Source organism: Cucumis melo, chromosome 10, assembly GCF_025177605.1.
Source record: "Cucumis melo cultivar AY chromosome 10, USDA_Cmelo_AY_1.0, whole genome shotgun sequence".
Taxonomy (NCBI): Eukaryota; Viridiplantae; Streptophyta; class Magnoliopsida; order Cucurbitales; family Cucurbitaceae; genus Cucumis; species Cucumis melo.
In genome coordinates, this window is record NC_066866.1 from 19,980,701 (window position 1) to 20,003,386 (window position 22,686).

The 22,686-nt window shown below is 35.7% G+C and overlaps 1 protein-coding gene across 6 annotated transcripts; it reads left to right on the top strand.

Moving 5' to 3' along the window:
- Nucleotides 1–2,683: 2,683 nt before the first annotated feature.
- On the top strand, nt 2,684–21,815 carry LOC103495067 (uncharacterized). Of its 6 annotated transcripts, none has more exons than XM_008456504.3 (12): nt 2,684–2,871; nt 5,020–5,320; nt 5,548–5,630; nt 5,719–5,854; nt 13,080–13,570; nt 13,724–13,771; nt 13,991–14,165; nt 17,861–17,973; nt 19,399–19,495; nt 19,614–19,833; nt 20,238–20,379; nt 21,181–21,815. In XM_008456504.3, exons 2-12 carry the CDS (start codon nt 5,092–5,094, stop codon nt 21,574–21,576), a joined length of 2,130 nt encoding a protein of 709 aa, XP_008454726.2. In that variant the 5' UTR covers nt 2,684–2,871; nt 5,020–5,091; the 3' UTR covers nt 21,577–21,815. The 6 variants fall into 6 exon arrangements, with proteins under 6 accessions (XP_008454726.2, XP_050947367.1, XP_008454728.2 ...); XM_051091410.1 differs by having other exon boundaries at nt 5,112–5,320; XM_008456506.3 differs by having other exon boundaries at nt 2,684–2,863.
- Nucleotides 21,816–22,686: the final 871 nt, after the last annotated feature.

A 22,686-nucleotide genomic window follows, 5' to 3' on the forward strand; every position in this document is an offset into this window, starting at 1 on the left:
CAAAACCAACACTACTAAGATAATCTCTGATGTTTGAATAAACGGACTCTATGCATTTCATGTGGTACTCAAATTCAACAACGATGTAGGCATAAGCACCACTAAAGAAATATTTAGCAAGTAGTGGATCCTTAAAATGGAGTTTCAAGTTACTTAAAAGAGGTTTTATGCACACACAATACTCAACATTAGGAAACACTCTTAAAACTCCTTTAGGGATGTTAAGATACCTATCAGAAACAATGACTAAATTAGATTGCTTTGAAAAACTACCTCGTATCTTCTAAAAAAACCATGTCCATGATACATTATTTTCAAAATCTACAATGACAAAAGCAAGAGGGAAGATTTGATTGTTACCATCTTATGATGAGACTTTTAATAGAATGCCACCAAACTTACACTTCAAAAATGTCTCATCAACAAAAATAATAGGTCTACAATATTTTCACCCCTCAATTGATGCACCAAAAGCCACAAAGCAAAACTTGGAATGACCACTATCATCCATTTCTAAAGCAGTGCATATATATATAATAATTACAAACACATTTCTATTAGCACAAAAAAAAAAAAACAAAAACAAAAACAAAAACAAAAACAAAAACAAAAACAAAACAAAAACAAAAAGAATATGAAAGATGCTAATATTGGTCAATCTAGATAGACTGTGATATTAGTTTATCCACATCTATCTGCAAATGAATTTAAATTTGATATACGAAATTGATGATACCTGGGTTAGATTCAACCAATTTATCAAAGAATCTTGGAATCAATGCATACGATTTAACTGTGTCACCAAGTAATATCTTTACCATATGTTCTTTCGCCCTCCAAGCTTTTTGGTAACTTATATTAACTCCAAGATTTGTACGAGCCTTATGCACAATCTCTTTAGGAATGGAACGATCAGTAAACATGAATCTAAAATCATCTATCAAACAATTGTTAATTACTGTTGAAGAAGCTTACATGCGAGAACTTTGGGCAGTACTCAATGAATAATCATGGTCAGAAGTGTATTTTCGTAGACATCTAAATTTAAGGGACCTCAAATTTGATACTGTAGTCCTAAATTGAAAGTTGGTCTTCACTGCTATTATGCAAAAACACTTTGAAAGCACTTCTTTACTTTCAAATAAACATTTTTCCTTCAAATCAGAATAATAAATACCAAGCAACATCATTGTCTTTCTTTATTGGCACCACAGTTTGAACATTGGTTTTGCCAAAATCAAATAAAACAGATAATTCTAGTGATTCATCCAATTCAATTTGTTCATATGTCAAAGCAACCAAAGAATTAAAGTTGGCTGGCATATCTACCAAAATTCTAACACTGACTAATTCTCATAAACATTATAGCCATTCCGTTGACCTCCATAAAAAACAACAATTGGACTAGACATTCTAATCTGGAAAAAAAGAAAATATAATTAAGTATTTAATGGTGAAAAGAAGAATTAGATAGATATCTATAACAGAATAAGAGAATAAAATGTGCTAAACAATAAAAATAAACACAATGCAAAAAATAAATAAACGATCGTGCAAAAAAGATTATAAATACTAAACGATCATTTAACAACAATAGATGATCGTATAAAATAAATTAAACCATCGTATAGAATAAACTATACGATCGTTTAAAGACACTATTCGTTTAAACCATCATATGGACTTAGATACACGATCGTTTAAAGACGCTGATCATACAAAATATTGAAAATTTTGGTGTTCATAAAGATGAATGATTGTGTCCATATAGCAAAACATTCGTCTCTATATTGATAAACGATGATGTTGATAAAGGTAAACAATCAAGTAATTCAATGAAAACTATCGTGAAAAACTTCAAACTATTGGTATTCATAATAAAATACACAATTTTTACAATGATTCTAAAAAGTTCTAAACACAAAAAAGAAAAAAAAATTTAAATTCTTACAAACAACAAAAAACAAAAATGACATTCATACTGAAATATAAATTCTCAAATTGACGTAACCGATCATCAAAATCTTCAACAATCTTCATAACGACATACAGGATGTCTTACAGTAATACCTATATATATTCTAAACATTCTATCTTAATGCCGAAATATATAATTCTGAATGAAATTTAATAATCAACTAAATAGTTCAAACAAAAAACAATATTTAGAATACTCATCGAAACCAAAATCACTGAGATGATATTAACAGAGCAATATAGACGATCTTGATTGTTCAAGATGATAAGAAGAGAAACGATGTTGTCGAAGATAATGAATATGAGAGCGAATGTTATCGAAAATTACGAAGAAGACAAAAAATTATCGAGATGAAAGATATATAAAAGACGAGATGAATAACTCGAAAACGACGATCATGAAAAAATCGGGAAGAAGAAGAACTATCAGATTTGAAATATCGTTATAAAAGAGTAAAGGCAAATAAGAAATTTTGAAAAAATAATTTACCTTAATAAATTTATTAGACATAAATACTTTACCGTTTTGTTATATTTATCGAAGTTTCTCTTTATTTAACTTAAGATTTTAGATTAATGAGATTTTTTTTTGAAGTTTTATATAAATTTTTCCAATAAAACGATTTCCTTAATTAATCATCAAGGTATTTTAACTTTGCGACGGAAGCACAAACATTTTTTTTTTAATAATTTAACCACCCTTTTATCGTTTAATTTCAACTCCTTTCGTAAAGAAACAAACCGTAAGCACTCGTCTTCCTCTCCTCTAGTCCTCTCCAAACTTCACAGTTCGGCGGCGACAGCCGCTCACCCTCTTCGATCAAACGACGCCGGCGACTGTGACTCCGGTCAGACCAGCCACACTCGTCCTCCGTTTTGGTTCTCGGTTCGAAGGTTTTTCCCTTTTTTCTTTTTGTGTATCAATGTTTGAGGAATGTTTCAACTGATTTGAAAGAACGTATTATATACACGTATATGCTTTTTAATTCTTTACTTCATAATAATATGTAGACCAGCCGAAATGTTGAAATTTTTATGAAACATGGTTTAGGCCTTGGGCTTTTGTGGTGCATTTATTTGAATTTTTTTTATGTATTATTTATTTATTTATTTAATGTGGAATGAGTATATATATGGTATGAGGCTGTGAGTTTTTGGAATATTATCTGGAATTTTTGGTATGGTTTAATCAGATATGGGAGACACGATGTGTTCTTTGGAAAGGTTTATCTTAATGTTTTTGTTTTGAGAACATTTCTTTAATGAATTCATTCTATTTTTTTATACTAGATGGTATCTTCCTCCTCGTCTACATCTACCAATAGTAGTCAATCATCCACGTTTCCTTCAGAGTGAGTACATTCACATCCTCTAGTGTTGAAGATAAGTCGAAACCATTTTGGCAATATGTGGCCATGAATCAAAGATTGAATGAGTGAGGTGGAAACATTTCTTGGCAATGTAAGTTTTGTCATTGCATAAAGAAAAGTTCTTATACAAGGGTTAAAGCACATTTACTAGGTTTAAGTGGTTATGGCATTGGAGCGTGTAATAAAGTTACCCCTCAAGCTTTGGCCAAGATGCAAAAATTAGAAGATGAGGCAAAAGATCGGATGGCTAGAAAGACTCCCATAAACGTTCCTTTACCACCTGCATTTACAGCTTCTAATGGTTTAGTGGGAGTAAACCTCCATCTTATTCTACCTTTGAGCAAAAGTAAAAGAAAAGCGGCTCCAAGTGCAATAGAAAGATCCTTTAATATGGCATCAAAAGACCAATTGCATTCACTTATTGCACGGATGTTTTATTCTTCAGGATTGCCCTTTCATTTAGCCAGAAATCCATACTACGTAAACCTAGTACTTATTCTGCAAATAATTTATAATCTGAATATTTGCCTCCTGGATATAATTTGTTGAGAAAAAATTTTCTTCAGAGGGAAAAGGCAAATATTGAAAGATTGTTTCTACCCATTAAAAATACATGGAAGGGAAACAACATCAGTATTGTGAGTGATGGTTGAAGTGACTCACAAAGAAGACATCTGATAAATTTTATGGTATTTTAGATAGCAAACCAATGTTTTCAAAGGATTGGTTAGGTGAGGTCAAAGATAATAAATGTTTGCAAATTTGCTGAAGGATGTCATTAATGAAGTTGACTCTCATAATGTGATTCAAGTAATTATTGATAAGGCTCCTAACTGCAAAGGTGCAAGCCAACTTATTGAATCGCAGTTTCCCGCAATTGTATGGATGCCATGTGTAGTACACACTCTTAATATTGAAAATAATGCGCTTGTTTATGAGGAATGTAGTTGGATTTCTGATATCACTAGTGATGTGATGACGGCGAAGAATTTTATAATGAATCATTTAATGAGGCTTGCTATTTTTAATGAGTTCATAACTTTTAAATTACTTTCCATGGCAGAAACACGTTTTGCATCAAACGTTATCATGCTTAAAAAGTGGGTTGCTTTAGGATTGTTAGGTTGTGAGGATGGTGTGGTCTTGCTTCTTTCAGAAGTTTGATTTTCAGTTTGCTGGCCACAGATGGATCTGTGATATGATTGAGGAGTTCTTTTTGCATCCGTCCTTTAAAAAAGGACAGTTTTTATGGCTTGCCGGAGTGTGCGCCGTGTTATGGGATATTTGGGGTGAAAGTAACAAGAGAATTTTTAGAGGCCTTGAGAAGGACCCTTATGATGATGTTTGGTCCTTAGTGTTTCTCTTTGGGGATTAGTTTCGAAGTTTCATTTTCTAATTATTCCCTTGGCAATATGTTGAGTTCGAAGCCTTTCCTTTAGAAGGAGTGTTTGGTTGTAGCGGGCTTTACCCTTTGTTTTCTTTCATTTTTTCTGAATGTAAGCAGTTTTTTTATCAAAAAAGAAAAAAAAAAGAAAAAAAAAGGAGCTAGTTGTTACCATACATACATCATACTGTTCTCTCTCTTTTTTTTTTCTTTTGTTTTTGTTTTATTATTCAATAATTTCCCTCCACTATTACCTTTTAATTAATTATCTAATGATATACTAATTAGGTGGTGGAAGCCAATATTCAGAAAAAATGAAGAAAGAACTCATCTGAACAAATTAACATTGATGGTGATCTTATGAGCTTATTCTTGAACAGAGCCATGGGGTTTTTAGGTTTTTTCAGGAGGTTTAATGGCCTTCAGAAATTTGATGCAACGCCTAGAGCTATACCTCTTGGGTACGTCCAGTGTAGAGGCTCATCAAATTCCAAGCTTTTCCATGGTGGCGACGAAACAATGGTTCCAGTTTTAATTGTTGGTGCAGGACCTGTTGGTCTCGTCCTTGCTATTCTTCTCACTAAATTAGGTATAATGTTGTCAGTTTGCTCTTATTTTTCTCGATGGTGAAAATTTGAAATTTTTATCACGTTGATGCTTGCTTTGTCGAACCTGACTGGATTGTAACTTGTTACTTGAGATAAAACAAGAAACTTTCAAGTTGGTATTTGAGGTATTATATAGATAATTCTAAAATTAGTCCTTTTACGCTAATTCCTTTCATTTTGGGGCATATGCAATTTTTCCTTCCGCAAGGGATCAAATGTGCAATTGTGGAGAAGAACAGAAGTTTTTCTAAACATCCGCAAGCTCACTTCATAAATAACAGAACTATGGAGGTTGATTGAATTTCTCTTAAGAAAGATGCCATTCAAATGACTGAGTTAAAGATTCAAAGTAATGTGTTTATACAGAATTTATTGATAGGTATTTTGCAAGTTGGATGGGCTAGCAGAGAAGATACAATTATATCAACCACCTGTAGAGTCATGGAGAAAGTTCATATATTGTACTTCACTGAATGGTACAATTCTTGGATCTGTGGACCATATGCAACCACAAGGTACAATTTAATCTGTGCATGGATCTTCTAGTTTCATATACTTCAAGATGGGTTCACAGTTATTTTACTTGCACGGCCATTAAATACTATGGTACTTATTTAAGTCAACTTTATTGATCAGTCAATAACTTTATTGCTATTTGTACAATCTGATACTTCGTACAGAAGATATTTATAAGACATTCTATTCAGAAATTTATAGTTAATATTCTATTTTGGCTTTTTAACGGTCAATGTGGATGTAGAAATAAACGATTGTTCCTACCCCAATGCAAACAAATCCTGTAAGGATCAGCAGAAGAGAAAAACGTTTTGTAATCAAGTTGGTTTTTGAGCTAAAGGCTTCAGCTTTTGCTGGACTCATTGGATTTGGGTTGTCTCTTTAGTGTTAACTTATCATCATAAATAGCAATTTTACATCTAAGGCTCTATGTTCTTTTAGAGCGATTTCTCTCTCCTTTTTGCGAGCTTGGTTTGCGTATGCCTTTTGTTTTTTATTAATTTTTTTTATCTCAACAGAAGTCGTAATTTCATGGAACAACCCCTCTACACTGAAAAGGGGAGGTCTTCTGACATTTCTTATAGTATACTATCTACCTTGCTATGACTTTGTGCATATGTGCATCTTTTATCAATTCATATGATCTTACATCTCTTTTAACCAATTGGAGAAGTCTTCTGTAACTCGTTTGGTTCAAGCTTCAAACACTTCTTTTTGTAAATTCCATTCATCTATGAAATTTGTTTCTTATTAAAAAAAAAAAAGGAAGTAATTTCATGGAAAAGGAAAAGAAAAAGAAAAAGAAAAAGAAAAAGAAAAAAAAGTTCAGATCAGAAGTGAGGCGCATCAAAATGGAATTCTCCCAGTAACATTGATGTAAGGTTTTATGCTGCTAGAAGTATTAGGCGAGGATCCCATTTTCTCCTTACATGTTATAGCTTTCTGATAGACCCCTATCATATTACAGTACAACAAGAGAGGAAAGAAAAGCTTAGCACGTGTAAAAGGAGATGAGAGTATGGAAAGGGTGGTTGGTTAGTTATTTTGTTCTTTTTTTAGTGCAAGTATAAGTAGCCTCTCACAGAGGGAGAGTTAGCTTTTCAGAAAAGAAGTTAATTCTCTGTTTCATCCTTGAGAGATAGGATAACAGATGGTTAGCCCTAGTTTCCGGAATTGGGACTATCTCAATTCAATTACTCAACTCTTATTACCTTATATTGAGAAATTCATCATCGATAAAGATAATTCTTGCTATTCCGATTCTGGTCTCCATCATATTGGTATCAGAGTGTGTTAATCCTGGGAAAGAAATCGAAAATGGTCCAGACGTGCATAGAAGAGAGATTGGAGATGTTCGATCAATAAATGTTGGGAATGAGAAGCGAGTTAAACAAATTACCTGCGATTGAAGAGAAACTGATGGCGTTGACGAAGAACATCGAACACTTGGGAGTGCAAGCCGAAAAACAGCAACAGTTCATGTTGCGATCATGGAAACGACTGTGAAGGAGAGATCGATGATGAGTGAGAGGATAACTGAATCAAATATGCGAGATTCTATGGCAATGAAGATGTAAGAAGGAGAAGGCTCTTCGAGCAAGGAAACCAAAGGTGAAACACGTGGACAATATGAAGAAGGAAGCAATGATTGTAACAAATTCAAATAAGTCGAAATGTCGGTCTTCAATGGAGATGATCCTAATTCGTGGCTTTTTTGCGTGGGCAGGTATTTTCAAATCCATAAACTTACCGATTTTGAGAAAATGATAGTAGCGACTATAAGTATCGATGGACCAGTACTAGATTGGTATAGATCTCAACAAGAGCGCAGAAATTCGTTGATTGGCTGAATTTGAAGGAGAGATTGTTGATCCGGTTTCGATCGATCAGAGAGGGATCCATTTGTGGTTGATTTATGAGGATCAAGCAAGAATCCACGGTGGAAGAATATCAAAATTTATTCGATAAATTGGTGGCTCCTTTACCCGATTTGCAAGAAAAGGTTGTTGAAATAGTTATGAACGGGTTATTGCCATGGATAAAGGCAGAAGTTGATTTCTGTGAGCCAAAAGGATTGGCGCAAATAATGTGATTAGCTCAAAGGGTGGAAAATCGGGAGATTATAAGGAATCAGGCGAATCTTAAGGGATGCTCTGGGGGAAAATACAATTCCAACCCTTCAGCTAATACTAAATCTAATGTGGTTGCGAACGCTAGTGATGATAAGAGTAACACTACTTTTCCGATGAGAACGATTGCATTAAAAGGAGTAACGGCCAGAGAAAACTGGAAGGAAGGGCGGTCAAAAAGGCTATCCAATGCCGAATTCTAAGCAAGGAGGGAGAAAGGTTTATGCTTCCGATGTAATGAAAAGTACTCGACAAATCATAAATACAAGGCTAAAGAACAGAGGGAACTCCGAATGTTTGTTGTGAAGTCAGACAAGGAAGAACTTGAAATCATAGAAAAAGACGAAGTGGAAAAGAAGGAATTGAATGCGATTGAGATTACAGTGAGAGCAAAACGTGTGTGGAATTATCCATAAATTCAGTGGTAGGATTATCTGATCTAGGGACCGTGAAGGTGAGGGGAAAGATACAGGACATAGAGGTAGTGGTGCTGATTGATTGCGAAGCCACACATAATTTATTTTCGAGAAGTTAGTCAATGATCTGCAGTTATCAATCTGAGAAACATCCCACTATGGGGTTATTCTTGGATCAGGGACCGCCATAAAGGGAAAGGGGATCTGTGAAGCAATAGAATTGTCATTGAATGAATGGAGGTTGAGGGAGAACTTCTTACCTCTAGAATCATGAGGTGTAGATGTTAGACTTGGAATGCAATGGTTATACTCCTTAGGAGTAACCGAAGCAGACCGGAAGAATTTAACCATGACATTCATAAATCAAGGCAAGAAGGTGAGTATTAAGGGTGATCCTAGTCTCACTAAATTCAGAGTGATTCTAAAAAATATGATTAAAACATGAGGGGAGGCTGATCAAGGGTTCTTGATAGAGTTCAGGGCATTAATAGGGGGAATGACTATGGCAGAAATTGAACATCATATACACTTAAAAAAGGGGACTGATCCTTTAGTGTGCAGTCCCCTAGGTATGTGTACCAACAAAAAGAAGAGATGGAAAAGTTAGTGGATGAGATGTTTTCCTCTGGAGTGATCAGACCAAGTACCAACCCATATTCCAGTCTTGTGTTTTTAGTCAAGAAGAAGGATGGAAGCTGACGTTTCTGTGTAGACTACAGAGCATTGAATAATGTCATGATACTAGACAAGTTCCCTATACCAGTGATTGAAGAGTTGTTTGACAAAATGAATGGTGCAGCTATGTTTTCCAAGATTGTAAAGGCAGGTTATCATCAAATATGTATGTGCGCCAATGATGCAGAGAAGACCGCCTTTCGAATGCATGAAGGGCACTATGAGTTTTTGGTTATGCCGTTTGGAATGACAAATGCACCCTCAACGTTCCAATCATTGATGAATACTAGTATTCTTTGACGATGTATTAGTCTACAGCAAGAACTTAGAAGAATCTGCAACATTTGGAGATGCTATTTGATGCGTTGAGAGATAATGAGCTTTATGCCAACAAGAAAAAAATGCAGTTATGTGAAAACAAGGGTATAGTATTTGGGGCACATTATCTCGGGACAAGGAGTTGAAGTGGACTCGGAGAAGATACGAGCTATTGCAGAGTGGCCAAGTCCTACTAATGTTAGAGAAGTACGGGGCTTTCTGGGCTTAACCAATTATTACAGCCATCACTATGGAACTACGGCAGCACCATTAACACAATCATTGAAGGCTGGGGCATTTAAATGGTCAGAAGAAGCAGAAGAAGCGTTTATGGGATTGAAGAATGCTATGATGACATTGCATGTGCTAGCTCTACCAGATTTCAGTTTACCTTTTGAAATAGAAACTGATGCGTCAGGGTATGGCATAGGAGCTGTGTTAATCCAAGCCAAAAGACCCATTGCATATTATAGTCAAACCTTAGCCATGAGAGATAAGGCAAAGCCGGTTTATGAAAGGGTGTTGATGGCTGTAGTGTTAGCAGTTTGAAGGTGGAGACCGTACCTGTTGGGAAGACTGATCAGAGGTCATTACAATACCTGATAGAATAGAGAGGTATTCAACCTCAGTATCAGAAATGGATAGACAAACTACTTGGTTACTCATTTGAGGTGGTGTATAAGCCCGAGTTGGAGAATAAGGCTGCAGATGCACTATCGAGGATGCCTCCAACTATCCATCTCTACAATCTATCTGCCCTAACCATAATTGATTTGAAAGTAATCGAGGTCTTGAAAAAGACAGAAAAGGTAATGTCTGAATTAGACAATCAAGAAGTGGAAGCAGAATGGAAGTTCTCTATGCAGCAAGGGATGTTAAGGTATAAAGATAGATTGGTGATCTCCAACTCATCATCTTTAATACTTGCTATACTACACACGTACCATGATTCGGTTTTGGGAGCTATTCAGGGTTCTTAAGAATGTACAAGAGGGTATCAAGAGAACTTTATTGGGAAGGGATGAAACAAGACATGAAGAAGTATTGTGAAGAGTGTATGGTCTGCCAGTGAAATAAATCTTTAGCACTATCCCCAGTAGGACAATTACTTCCTCTTGAAATTCCTAAGCAAATATGGAGGGATATTTCCAGGGATTTTGTGGAAGGATTACAAAAGGCAAGTAGATTTGAAGTGATATTAGTGATGGTAGATCGGCTCAGTAAGTATGCGCATTTTTTAGCATTAAAGTAGCTAAGTCCGTGGCTGAAGTGATTGTTAAGGAGATTGTAAGACTGCATGGATACCCGAATTCCATAGTTTCTGATAGGGATAAAGTATTCCTTAGTAACTTTTGGAAAGAGATGTTTAAACTAGCAGGGACAAAGCTGAATAGAAGGAAGCCTATCATCCGTAGTCCGATGGCCAAACTGAAGTAGTAAATCGGGGAGTGGAGGGTTACTTCCGCTGCTTTTGTGGAGAGTGACCAAAGGAGTGGCTGAGATGGTTGCATTGGGCAGAGTATTGGTACAACACGACGTACCAAAGTTCATTAGGAGTAACACCGTTTCAAGCTGTTTATAGTCCCCTTATTTATTATGGAGATAGAGAAACATAAAACTCTACCTTGGATGAGCAGTTGAAAGAAAGGGATGTAGCCCTGTGAGCATTGAAAGAACATTTGAGAATTGCACAAGAGAAGATGAAGAAATATGCAAATTTGAAAAGAAGAGAAGTAGAGTACTAGGTGGGAGATATGGTACTCCTGAAGATAAGGCCAAATAGATAGGTTTTCTTGAGGAAGAAAAGAAATGAGAAGCTGTCTCCTAAATTTTTTGGTCCTTAGATTGTTGAGAGGATAGGACCAGTAACGTATAAACCGGAATTACCAAGCAGCGTAGCAATTCATCCAGTTTTCCATGTATCACAACTGAAGAAAATGCTGGGAGTACACGTCGCAGTCCAACCTATTACACCATACGTGACAGAGAATCATGAATGGAAGGCCATACCTGATGAAGTGTATAGGTATCAGAAGAATAAGGTGGGAGGATGGGAAGTGCTACTGAGATGGAAAGGACTACCTAGGCACGAAGCTACTTAGGAAAACTAGGAAGAAGTTCAACAATTGTTTCCAGATTTCCACCTTGAGGACAAGGCGAGTTTGGAGGGAAAATGTAACAATGGACCTCCTATCATATTACAGTAAAACAGGAGAGGAAAAAAAAGCTTAGCACGTGTAAAAGGAGATGAGAGTACAGGAATGGGTGGTTAGTTAGTTATTTTGTTTTGTTTTTAGTGCAAGTATAAATAGCCTCTCATTGTGAGGGAGAGTTAGTTAGCTTTTCAGAAAAGAAGTTAGTTCTCTGTTTCATCCATGAGAGATAGGATAACAGATGGTTAGCCCTAGTTTCCCAAATTGAGACTCTCAATTCGATTACTCAACTCTTATTACCTTGTACTGAGAAATTCATCATCAATAAAGATAATTCTTGCTATTCAATACCAGTCTCCATCACTTTCGTATCGTCTCAGTAGGTTTCTCCCTAACGGTGCTCAGATCCATTTGTAATTTCATCTCAACAATGAAACCAGTTTGATCATTTCTCATTGGGAGAAAAAAAAAAGGAAGAAAAAGAATAAGAAGAAAAGAAGAAAAGAAGAAGTGGAGATGGAGTCATCTCTTGATATAATAAACTATCTGCAAGGAAAACTTGTCAATTTGTATTGTATGGTTAACATTTTCAAACAAAACGCCTTTGGTTCTGTGGTTATTGTGTATCACTAATTAGAATAGTTAAGATGTGGGTGTTTGGGTTGGAAAAACGTTGGAGATTCTATAGTCCAATAGGAGAATGATCCATTCTTTTACGGTGGTTGATTTATCCTCATTCCTAACGCAGCAAATTTGCCTAATTTGCCCTCCCATTTCACATGAGATTTTGCCATGCCATTTACTTTGACTCATGCTATTGAGAATTAACGAGGGGCTGTTTGGGAAGTGAAATGTAATTAGGATTACTGGAAATTTGAGGAGTGTTGCATGTGAGGAATTAAGGGCAGAACGAAATGAGATTGTGAAGTGTGAAAATGGTGGAAAAGAGGGTTGGGTTGAAACATTGGGAATGAAAAGTGTTTTATATTTCATATCGGGCCCAAAACCCTCAATCAAAACATGGCTTTTGGGTTACATTACGTGTGTCGACATGCCCTCTAAGAGTCTTATTTACTACGAATGACAGAAATACTTTCAAAAGGTAGAAATACTTCAGATTTGGTTAATTATAAGCTTTTTGAGGGTCCTTTGGGTAAAAAAGGGAAGAATTTTCTAATCGTTTGTCTTTTCTCAGCAAATCTTACTTTTGTCGCCTTCTTTTGATAAAAGTATATTCCTTTGAATAACTATTGCCTAACTCTTTGGTGGTATTGGAAAGAGTCCTTCCATAAGATTTTTGGCTGGGTCAGTGTTTGCCTTTCCTCTGTTCTGTAATTTCATTTGTTCAGTGAAATTTATTTATTTACTTTAAATAAAAATGGACAAATACTTGAAGATTGAATGGCAATAAAAATTGGGGAATTTTATTTGTGGATATAAAATTTTTTGGTTTTAAGTATTGTGCTGCTATCTTCTGTTATCTCTAATTCATTGTCTTCTGAATACAATGTTTGTTTTCTTAAAAAAAAACAGATTTTGAGCACATTATCAGCCCAGTTTCTGTTGCACATTTCTCCCAGTACAAATTAAACAGATTACTACTTAAGCAACTTCAAAATCTTGGGTTTCAAGTCTGTTCACCGGATAGCTTGGAAGGTCCCTGTGTAGTAAGAGAGAAAAAAATACTCTTGGGGCATGAGTGCGTTTCTATTGATGCTACTGATGAGAGTGTAAACATGACTGCATCTTATCTCAAGGAAGGGAAACATGTCGAGAGGAGAAATATCAGCTGTAATATCCTTGTTGGTGCAGACGGTGCTGGTAGTACTGTCCGGAGACTAGTAGGCGTAGAAATGAAAGGTGAAAACGACTTACAAAAGCTTGTAAGCATCCATTTTTTCAGTCGAGAGCTTGGTGAGTATTTGCTAAAAGATAGGCCTGGAATGCTGTATTTCATCTTTAACACTGAAGCTATTGGGGTTCTCGTTGCTCACGATCTCAAGCAAGGGGAATTTATATTGCAGGTATTGCCACCATCTTGACACAATTCTTCTTTATCTGCATTCTGCAACTTACAATTAAGATGTTAACTGCTTTTTTTATTTTGGTTTATTTTTTTGGAAACGAAAACAAGACTTTTTTGTTGAATTAATGAAATTATACCTATTATCTTATAGGTACCATTCTATCCTCCTCAACAAAACATTGAAGATTTCTGCCCTGCGGTAATTTTATCCACCATCTTTGTGTTGACTTTGTTGAAGATGAAAAAGAAAATGTAGGATTCAATGCTAGCTTTAGAGTGGGATAAACAATTCAAGTTATACTCCATATCCTATTATTTGCGATAAAATCATTAAATGATAACCAGGAAAAATAGCGTGTATCACTGCTGATCATACCTTCTTTCTGTAACTGTAGTAAATGGATTCAATTTCTTGTAGATGTGTAATGAGTTAATCTTCAAATTGGTTGGTCAAAACCTTTGCGACATAGATGTGCAAGATGTAAAACCTTGGATTATGCATGCTGAAGTTGCAGAGAAGTTCATATGCTGTCGAAATCATGTATTACTTGCTGGTGATGCTGCTCATCGATTTCCTCCAGCTGGTGGATTTGGTTAGTATCAATTTTTTATACTTTAAAACGTTTGGTAGGATTTTGTTAGACCTCCCATAACACTGCAATATAGTAGGAGAACGAAGAAAGTGAAGTTGGAAGTTATTGGGTAGTTCTGATGTAATAACTCGGGACAATCTCGGGGTGAACTGTAATAACTGGGGACAATCTCGAGGTGGACTCGGGGACTGTTTTACTATTTAGCCTGTGGTCACACGCCAAGTGCTAAGGGTAGTGCTGTTATTTTTACAATTTTTGAGTCTTACGGTTATTTAGGAGGGAAGGGGTAGTAGTGTAAAGGGAAGGAGAGAAGTCTGTGAGTGAGGGGAAATCTTTTGTTTATGAGTGGGCTGTTTTTCCTTGAGAGGAGGAGAACAGAGTGGTATGTTCTTGTTCTTTTGTTGTATTTGTGTGTTTTATTTCTAGGATTGATAATCTATCGATCTATCTTTATACTTGAGTCTTTTACCAAGTTGAATAAAGAACAACTACACAAGTGTTCTATCAAATTGGTATCCGAGCGTTTTGCCCTGGGTAACAGAAAGAGCATGGCACAGAAAAGGATTGAAGAGAAATTAAAAATGTTTGACCAAGAGATTTATGACATATGCATCAAACTTCATAAATTGCCAGCCATTGAAGAAAATCTTGTATGTATCATTGGCAAAAAGCATTGAGCGGCTGGGAATTCAAACTGATGAGCAACAACAGTTGTTAATGAAGTATTTAGAAGGAAAAGGGAAGGAAACAGTGATGAATTCGGTAACTGGAGAAGGTCATCGAGTAGAAATACGGTGAATGACAGCACCATTGATGGAGATGAAACAATGACGAAAGAGGTGAAGAACGAGGGGCAGACCAACAAAGCTGATGGTGATGAGCCTTTGAGCGACAGCGACAAATTTAAGAATGTTGATATGCCGGTGTTTTGTGGGTTGGATCTGGATTCTTGGCTGTTCCGAGCTGACCGTTATTTTCAAATTCATAAGATATCTGATTTAGAGAAGTTGACCGTCACAGTGATCGGTTTTGACGGGGCTGCTCTTGATTGGTATCGGTCATAGGAAGAATGTGAATTGGTCAATAGCAACGAATGTTGGTTCGATTTCGATCGGAAAGGGATAGTTCCATTTGTGGCAGATTTCTGGAGATTAAGCAAGAGACTACTGTGGAAGACTATCGGAACTTATTTGACAAATTGGTAGCGCCATCACCAGAATTGCCAAATGAAGTGCTGGAGGTGACATTTATGAATGGGTTATCTCCGTGGATTAAGGCTAAAGTAGAGTGTTGGGAGCCAAAAGGACTTGCACAAATGATGAAATTGGCTCAACGTGTGGAGAATCAGGAAGTAACAAGCAGGGAAGCTGGATTGAAAACGAGTTTAGAAGGTAACTCTCAATCTACTTTACTGTATAATAAAGTGACTAATCCTTCAAAATTGAGTGAAAATAAGTTGGGAGGCACTGTTCCAATGAGAACTATCACATTGTGTGGAAACTCGGCCATAGAGAATCAGCAAGATGGACTAGTGCATAGATTAACTGATGTTGAATTCCAAGCAAGGAGGGACAAGGGACTCTGTTTTCGTTGTGATGAAAAGTATTATGCTGGCCATAGATGTAAAGTTAGACAAAAGAGAGAATTGAGAACGCTTGTAGTTCAAGAAAATGGAGAGTTGGAGGTTTTTGAAGAGGGGGATTGCGAGGAAACCAAAGTGATATAGATGCATGAAATGGAGGGGGAGGAGAATTAAATAGTTGAACTTTCCATCCATTCAGTTGTTGGTTTAACCAATTCAGGCACTATGTAAATGAAGGGGAGTATCAATGATGAAGCTGTGATCGCTTTGATTGATTATGGAGCAGTCCACAACTTTATATCTGACAAGTTAACATCATCGTTGAAATTACCAAAGGAGGAGGCATCTAATTATGGGGTAATACTTGGTACAGGAACAACCGTAAAAGGCAAAGGGGTTTGTAGAAATGTTAAATTGAAGATTGGAGATTGAAGGGTGACAGATAACTTCTTGCCACTGGAGTTAGGAGGGGTAGATGTGATTCTCGGGATGCAATGGCTCCATTCATTAGGGATCATGGAAGTGGATTGGAGGAAGCTTATAATGACATTTTAGAGGGAGGTAAGAAGGAAGGTGATACTTAGGGGTGATCCTAGCTTGACTAAGGGAAGAGTAAGCTTAAAGAGTATGTTGAAATCATGGTCCTCATCTGATCTAGGTTTCTAGTGGAATCTAGAGCTTTGGAGGGTGGAATGACGTTTGCAAAATTTTATAGAGTTGATGACATTCTCATTGTGACTGAGTCGTTTCCAAAATTTTTGGGAAGGTTTGAAGATGTTTTTGATCGGCCTGAAGAGTTACCTCCTAAGAGAGGAATTGAACACCATATTCATCTAAAGAAGGGAACTAATCCTCTTAATGTAAGGCCTTATCATTATGCATATCAACAAAAAGAGGAAATGGAGAAATTAGTAGATGAAATGCCTTTGGGGTGACTCGGCTGAGTACTAGCCCTTACTCGAGTCTTGTTTTATTAGTTAAGAAGAAAGATGGTAGTTGGAGATTTTGTGTTGATTATCGGGCCTTGAACAATACTAGATAAATTTCCAATCCTTGTCATTGAAGAACTTTTTGATGAATGGAGCAACCGTGTTTTCAAAGATAGATTTGAAGGCCGGGTATCACCAAATCAGAATGCACTCGAAAGATGTGGAGAAAACAACTTTTAGGACTCATGAAGACCACTACGAGTTTCTAGTTATGAAATGGGCTAACGATGAAGGTTGTCATGGAAGAGATGAAGGCTTTTGAAAAGTACAATAACAGGAGGTAACGAATGAATACAATAGGTACAAAGAGTTTGAGAAAAACCACTATGTGAGGAAATTTGGCTCTAGAAAATCGTGTCAGATCTTCATCAGGAATGTGAGACACCATTGAAGCTTTTTTGTGATAATAAAGCAGCTATTAGTATTGCTAACAACCCAGTTCAACATGATAGAACTAAACATGTTGAGATTGATCGACATTTCGTCGAAGAAATACTTGACAATGGAAGCATATGCATTTCGTACATTCCTTCGAGCCAATAGGTTGCTGATGTTCTAACCAAGGGACTTCTCAGACCAAACCTCGACTTTTGTGTGAGCAAGTTGGGCCTCATTGATATTTACGTCCCAACTTGAGGGGGAGTGTTAGAATTAGTGGGCTTGGCCCTTAGAGTATTTTTGGAAAGAATATAGAAGATTTTCTCCATTTCCTAAATCTTTTCCTTTTTTACTCATTGTATTCTATTTATTCTTCCTCTTTGTACCTATTATATTCATTCGTTAGAAAAATAATAAAACTAAGAACATAGTGGTTTTTCTCCCGGTTCTCGGGTTTCCATATAAGCCTTGGAGTGTTTATTGCTTTCAATAATAATCTATCAATCTGTCTTTGTACTTAAGTATCTTTTACCAAGAACATCTACGCAAGTACAGATTTATAATGCTGCCACATTGTTTGCACAACATTTCCATTTGTTAAAATATTTTGGCCAATTTTGAAAATGGTAACTTCAGGTAAACAGTCATTAATTTTAAAACATTCATATGGAGGCAGTGCTACAAGATACTGTAAAAACTTCAATAAATATGTAATTGTGCTATTACTTGTTGATATATTAATGCAGGAATGAATACTGGAATTCAAGACGTTCATAATCTTGCCTGGAAATTAGCTGCAGTGCTACAAGATATTGCCTCACCTTCAATATTGAATACTTATGAAATGGAAAGGAGGCCGGTAATCTTATAAATTGGTCGATGTTTACTCTTTTTCAGTTGTTGAATTTTGGTTTCGAAGTTGTCTGAGTAAATGTGATATATGTTGACATGTTGGGCTATTTAATAAGAATTTTGAAGGAAATCATTTATGAAGAAATGTCTCCTTTACCAAAAAAAAAAAAAAAAAAAACAAACAAATGTTAAAGGCTTTCGAGAAAGACTCTAAAATACCCTTTCATTTCTCTTTCAGTGACCTAACCAAACCGTAAAATACCTTCTCTTGTCATGGCACGTGATTGGGTTTTCTAACTAATCTGAGGTAGTTGAGTCAATTTTGGATAAATGAGTGTCGAGGTAAAACTTTAGTACAGATACGTGGTCCTCTTCACTCCAAACTTTTGGTGTGTTGATCAGGTTTGAGATTCTTTCCTCCCAACAGTTGGTGTGTTGATCTCTCGGCATAAGAACGTCAGTGCTAAGAGCAAGGGGTTCCTCCTCAATATGCCTGTGTGTTCTTTACTCTTGACAATTTTAATCATCTTGTTTTAAGACTGCAGTTGAGAGAGTCGTGTGGGGTCTGGAGGGAGATGTGGACATATATTTAAGTTATGTAGTCGTTCTTGTTTCTCTGTAGTCAATTCCAACGTGAAGTGAGTCAGCTCCCGCAGCTTCCTGAATAACATTCAGCAATAAATTTTTTAATTTATTATCGACTATGATGGATATACATTTCTCATGTGAGGTAGAGAATCAATATTGGATACGTATTGATACTCCTAGATACTTCTTAGGTACATATCTGATTTAGCATATCTATCATTTTTGTAAATATCACATACATATGTCCCATTCAGCCTTCGGGAACTAAGTGGGATTTTTAAAAGCACATTGCCGTAGCCCAAAACTAAAATTAAAAAAAAAAAACTCAACTTTAGAATTATGTAATCTTCATCGTGTAAGAACAAGAAAACACCAAACTCTAGAACCATGTAATCTTCTTTACTCAAGTCTCCACAAAGCTATGAACAAAATAACCCACTTGATTATCTTTAACAATTCAACGAAGAAATTGTTTGTTTATCTTCATTCTTCGTGCTTCTCTTTCTAATCTTTTTCTTCTATGATTGGTTTGACTTTGATGCGTCACCGACCTTGTTTATTTTATTTTATTGACTGTTTATTTCAATACCTCTGATGTTTCCTCTTGTACTGTATTTCAAAGTTAGTATTATATTTTGTTAGTTGTCATTAACTTTTTATGCTTTTAAGTGGATTGCATTTTAGTATCTATATGTTAAACTTACGTATATCTTGGATTTTTTTAGTGAAAAAATGTATTTGTATCATAGTTTTTAAGAAATTGATGATTGTTGTATCTATATTTTGTATCCATATTTGTGTGTGTTTCATAGATTCTCGACCTGTTTTGTCACTCCTTTGTCAGATAGCACTATTCAATACGGCCCTTAGTGTTAAGAACTTCAAAGCAGCTATGGAAGTACCTGCAGCTCTTGGTCTGGATCCAAAAATTGCAAACTCAGGTGAAGCTTTTTAATATCACTCTTTAAAACAATCCCAGCGAAACTTTAGTACTTTACCATATTGGTTATCGTAGCTAAGTCGTTTGCAATATAGTGAATGTGTTCCTTAACTTGGCAGTGCACCGAGTAGTTAACAATGGCCTTGGTTCTATTTTGTCATCCTCACTACAGAGCGCAGTTCTGGATGGAATTTTTAAGATAGGTCGTTTGCAGCTCTCAGATATATTTCTCAATGTTAAAAACCCTATTGGATCTTCAAGACTTGCAAAACTGAGACATATATTTGATGAAGGGAAGAGCCTTCAACTTCAGTTCCCTGCGGAGGATCTTGGTTTCAGGTTTTACTTCTCAAATTCAATGTCTGCACTATTATTTGTCTTCTTTATACCTGTCGGTGATGCAGTAAACTCTAGGTTTATATAAACTCTCTAAACCGTAGAGGCTCCTTTATTTTGAAATTCCATATTATTTTCAATAATAAAATTGTTCTTATGTCATGTAGACGTAGTTAACATATTGTTAGTGAACTGCTTAGATCTATGTCTTGATTTTTTACTTTTATGTTTTCCTGTATTGTTTATTTCTTGATTTCATAACAAGATGTTTCATCCTGTCGACCAGTATTTCCTGTCTATGCAACTGGTGTGTGAAACTATGTACATAAGTAAAACTTCTTCAATGGGGGAATCTGGTTTAATGATAGCTTAATAATATTCATTTCAATCTTATCCATGGGAATTAGATACTCTGACGGGGCAATTATTCCTGACAATACTCTACTTGGTGGTCGAGAAGAACCTACAGGTCGTCGGAGACAGTACATTCCTTCTGCAGATCCAGGATCTAGGTTGCCTCATATGAATGTGAGAGTTTTAGCAAGTGAGGTACAGTGTCCCCATTCCCCTCTTACTTGCGTACTGTTTTAGAATTGATCGATCCTTCAATTGTTGACGAATCATTCTTGCATTTTAAATCGTTCTTTAAGTGTTTTTATGTTGCGTTTATGAGAAAATTGAACTGTTACTTGATTATTGAGTGATTTTTGAAAACTATTCTTCGTCGATGTCTATTAATGATTGGTGCCTGTATGAATGTCTATCATTGATAAAATTTGAATTTTGCTATATTTTGTAAATAATTTCAACAGTTTTGCCATTTACGATGTCCATCATTGATAGACTACGATTGCTATATTTGTAAGTATTTTTTGTATTTTTGTCATTTAAAACGATTTTCCTAATAGACATTAACAAAGAAGAGGGTACGTGAGCATTTAGTGAAAAATAAAGATTAGAAGTGTTTTTTCAAAGAGAAAATTTCATTGATAAATGAAATATCCGAAGATATCCAAGAGTGCAAAGAAACCTATCATATGGTATACAAAAGACTTTTCAATTAGTAATAATGAAAAACTATGACAATTAAAAATGTAAAACTTCAAATTTATGATTAAATTGAAACAAAACTCAAATTTCAAAGGTAAAATTGTAACATTTTGATATCTAGGGACTGAATTAAAGTCAAACTCAAACTTAACGAACTAAATTTGTAACATTTTTAAATCTTGATGCTAAACGAAAACTAGATTTAAAACTTTTAGACACTAATGAAAACTAAAATCAAAACACTTATAGATTTAAGTAATCTTCATTGACTCAACTAAAGATGAAAATGTATGTGTGCAGGACATCATTTCCACGCTTGATCTTATATCTGGAGATAAAATCGAATTTCTTCTCATAATAGCCCCGCGATCAGAGTCTTACCATCTAGCTCACGCTGGTTTCAAGGTAGCGGAGGAATTCAAAACATCGGTTAAGGTTTGCATTTTATGGTCTGCTAGTACCACGAAGATTGAATCAAGCAGCAAGGATCTACTAACTCCTTGGGAGAACTACGTTGATGTTGAAGAAATTCGGCAATCGACAACTTCACCATCATGGTGGGACATCTGTAAGATGACCGACAAAGGAGCGATCCTAGTCCGGCCCGATGAGCATATTGCTTGGAGGGTGAAGTCTGGTATTTCTGGGGATCCAAACACAGAATTGATGAGAGTTTTTACTACTCTTTTGAAGTGAGATATGTTTAGCTATTTTTTTCCTATTCTTTTGGGGGCCTTACTTCGTGGTTGGTTTTAGATCTCTCATAGAAAGAGTACTACTTTTTGCCACTGGCGTATTTTATTGGGAACTTGGGACACATTGTAGAATGAAATGTATATTACTACTCTTCATAAAGTTTAACATTATAACATTTTAACTTTTATAAAGAAATAAAGATTATTAGTCATACAATTTGTAGACAAATGTCGGCATAATTGATTGAAAGACTATTTCCAAGTTTGGCTCATTTCTTAAATTTAAGAATTTTGATCTCTTACATCATATGATCTAGCAATTTTATAATTCTTTTTTCTTTCATCCTCATCTACCTTTTGACTCCTTTCTTTCTTTTGAGTCTGTTGGATGGATGATCCAAAAATTAGGCAAAAGACATCAAATGGTTTGATTTTTGGAAAAAATTGTCGAATTACCTTTCTGACCAAAATTGGGTGAAATGACCAAAATGTATGCTGTGTAAAAGAATTATAATTTTGCTCTTGCTCTGTCTTTCTTTTTCTCTCAGAAATCAATATTGTCAATCTCATCTTGCTCTCAATCTCTCACCCTATCCTTCAATCTCTCTAGCTCTCACACTCTTCATTGAAGTTGGTTATAGTGGAGCTGCTGCGCGGACTCATCGTGTTGGAGAAGATGTAGAGGAAGAAAAGAACTGGGAGAGAGATGTGTTGAGGAAAAAAAAAGGAAAAAATAAAAGTGCAATACTTCAACATAACGTGGTCATGACATCAAGGAAAGCTCACATTTTTTTTTCAAAACTAGGATTTGCAATTTTGGGCCTTTAAAATAGGATTTTAGGAAATTAATTCATTTCTTTTTTCTTTTTTCTTTTTCCATTTTCTTTTTAGCGATTCACCTAGATCGTTGTGTTTTAATTTGACAAGACCACACATTTCCACTCTAGCAAGACCATGCAACTGACTTCAACAAGACCATATGTGTTGCTACGGTGAGCCCACACAACTAGTACCGATCAACATCTTATGTTCCTTTTTCTAATTTGTGTTGTAGAGCGATCCGTGGGGGAGAAGAGAGGTAAGAGAATGAAAGAGAGTCAGTAAGAAAGCT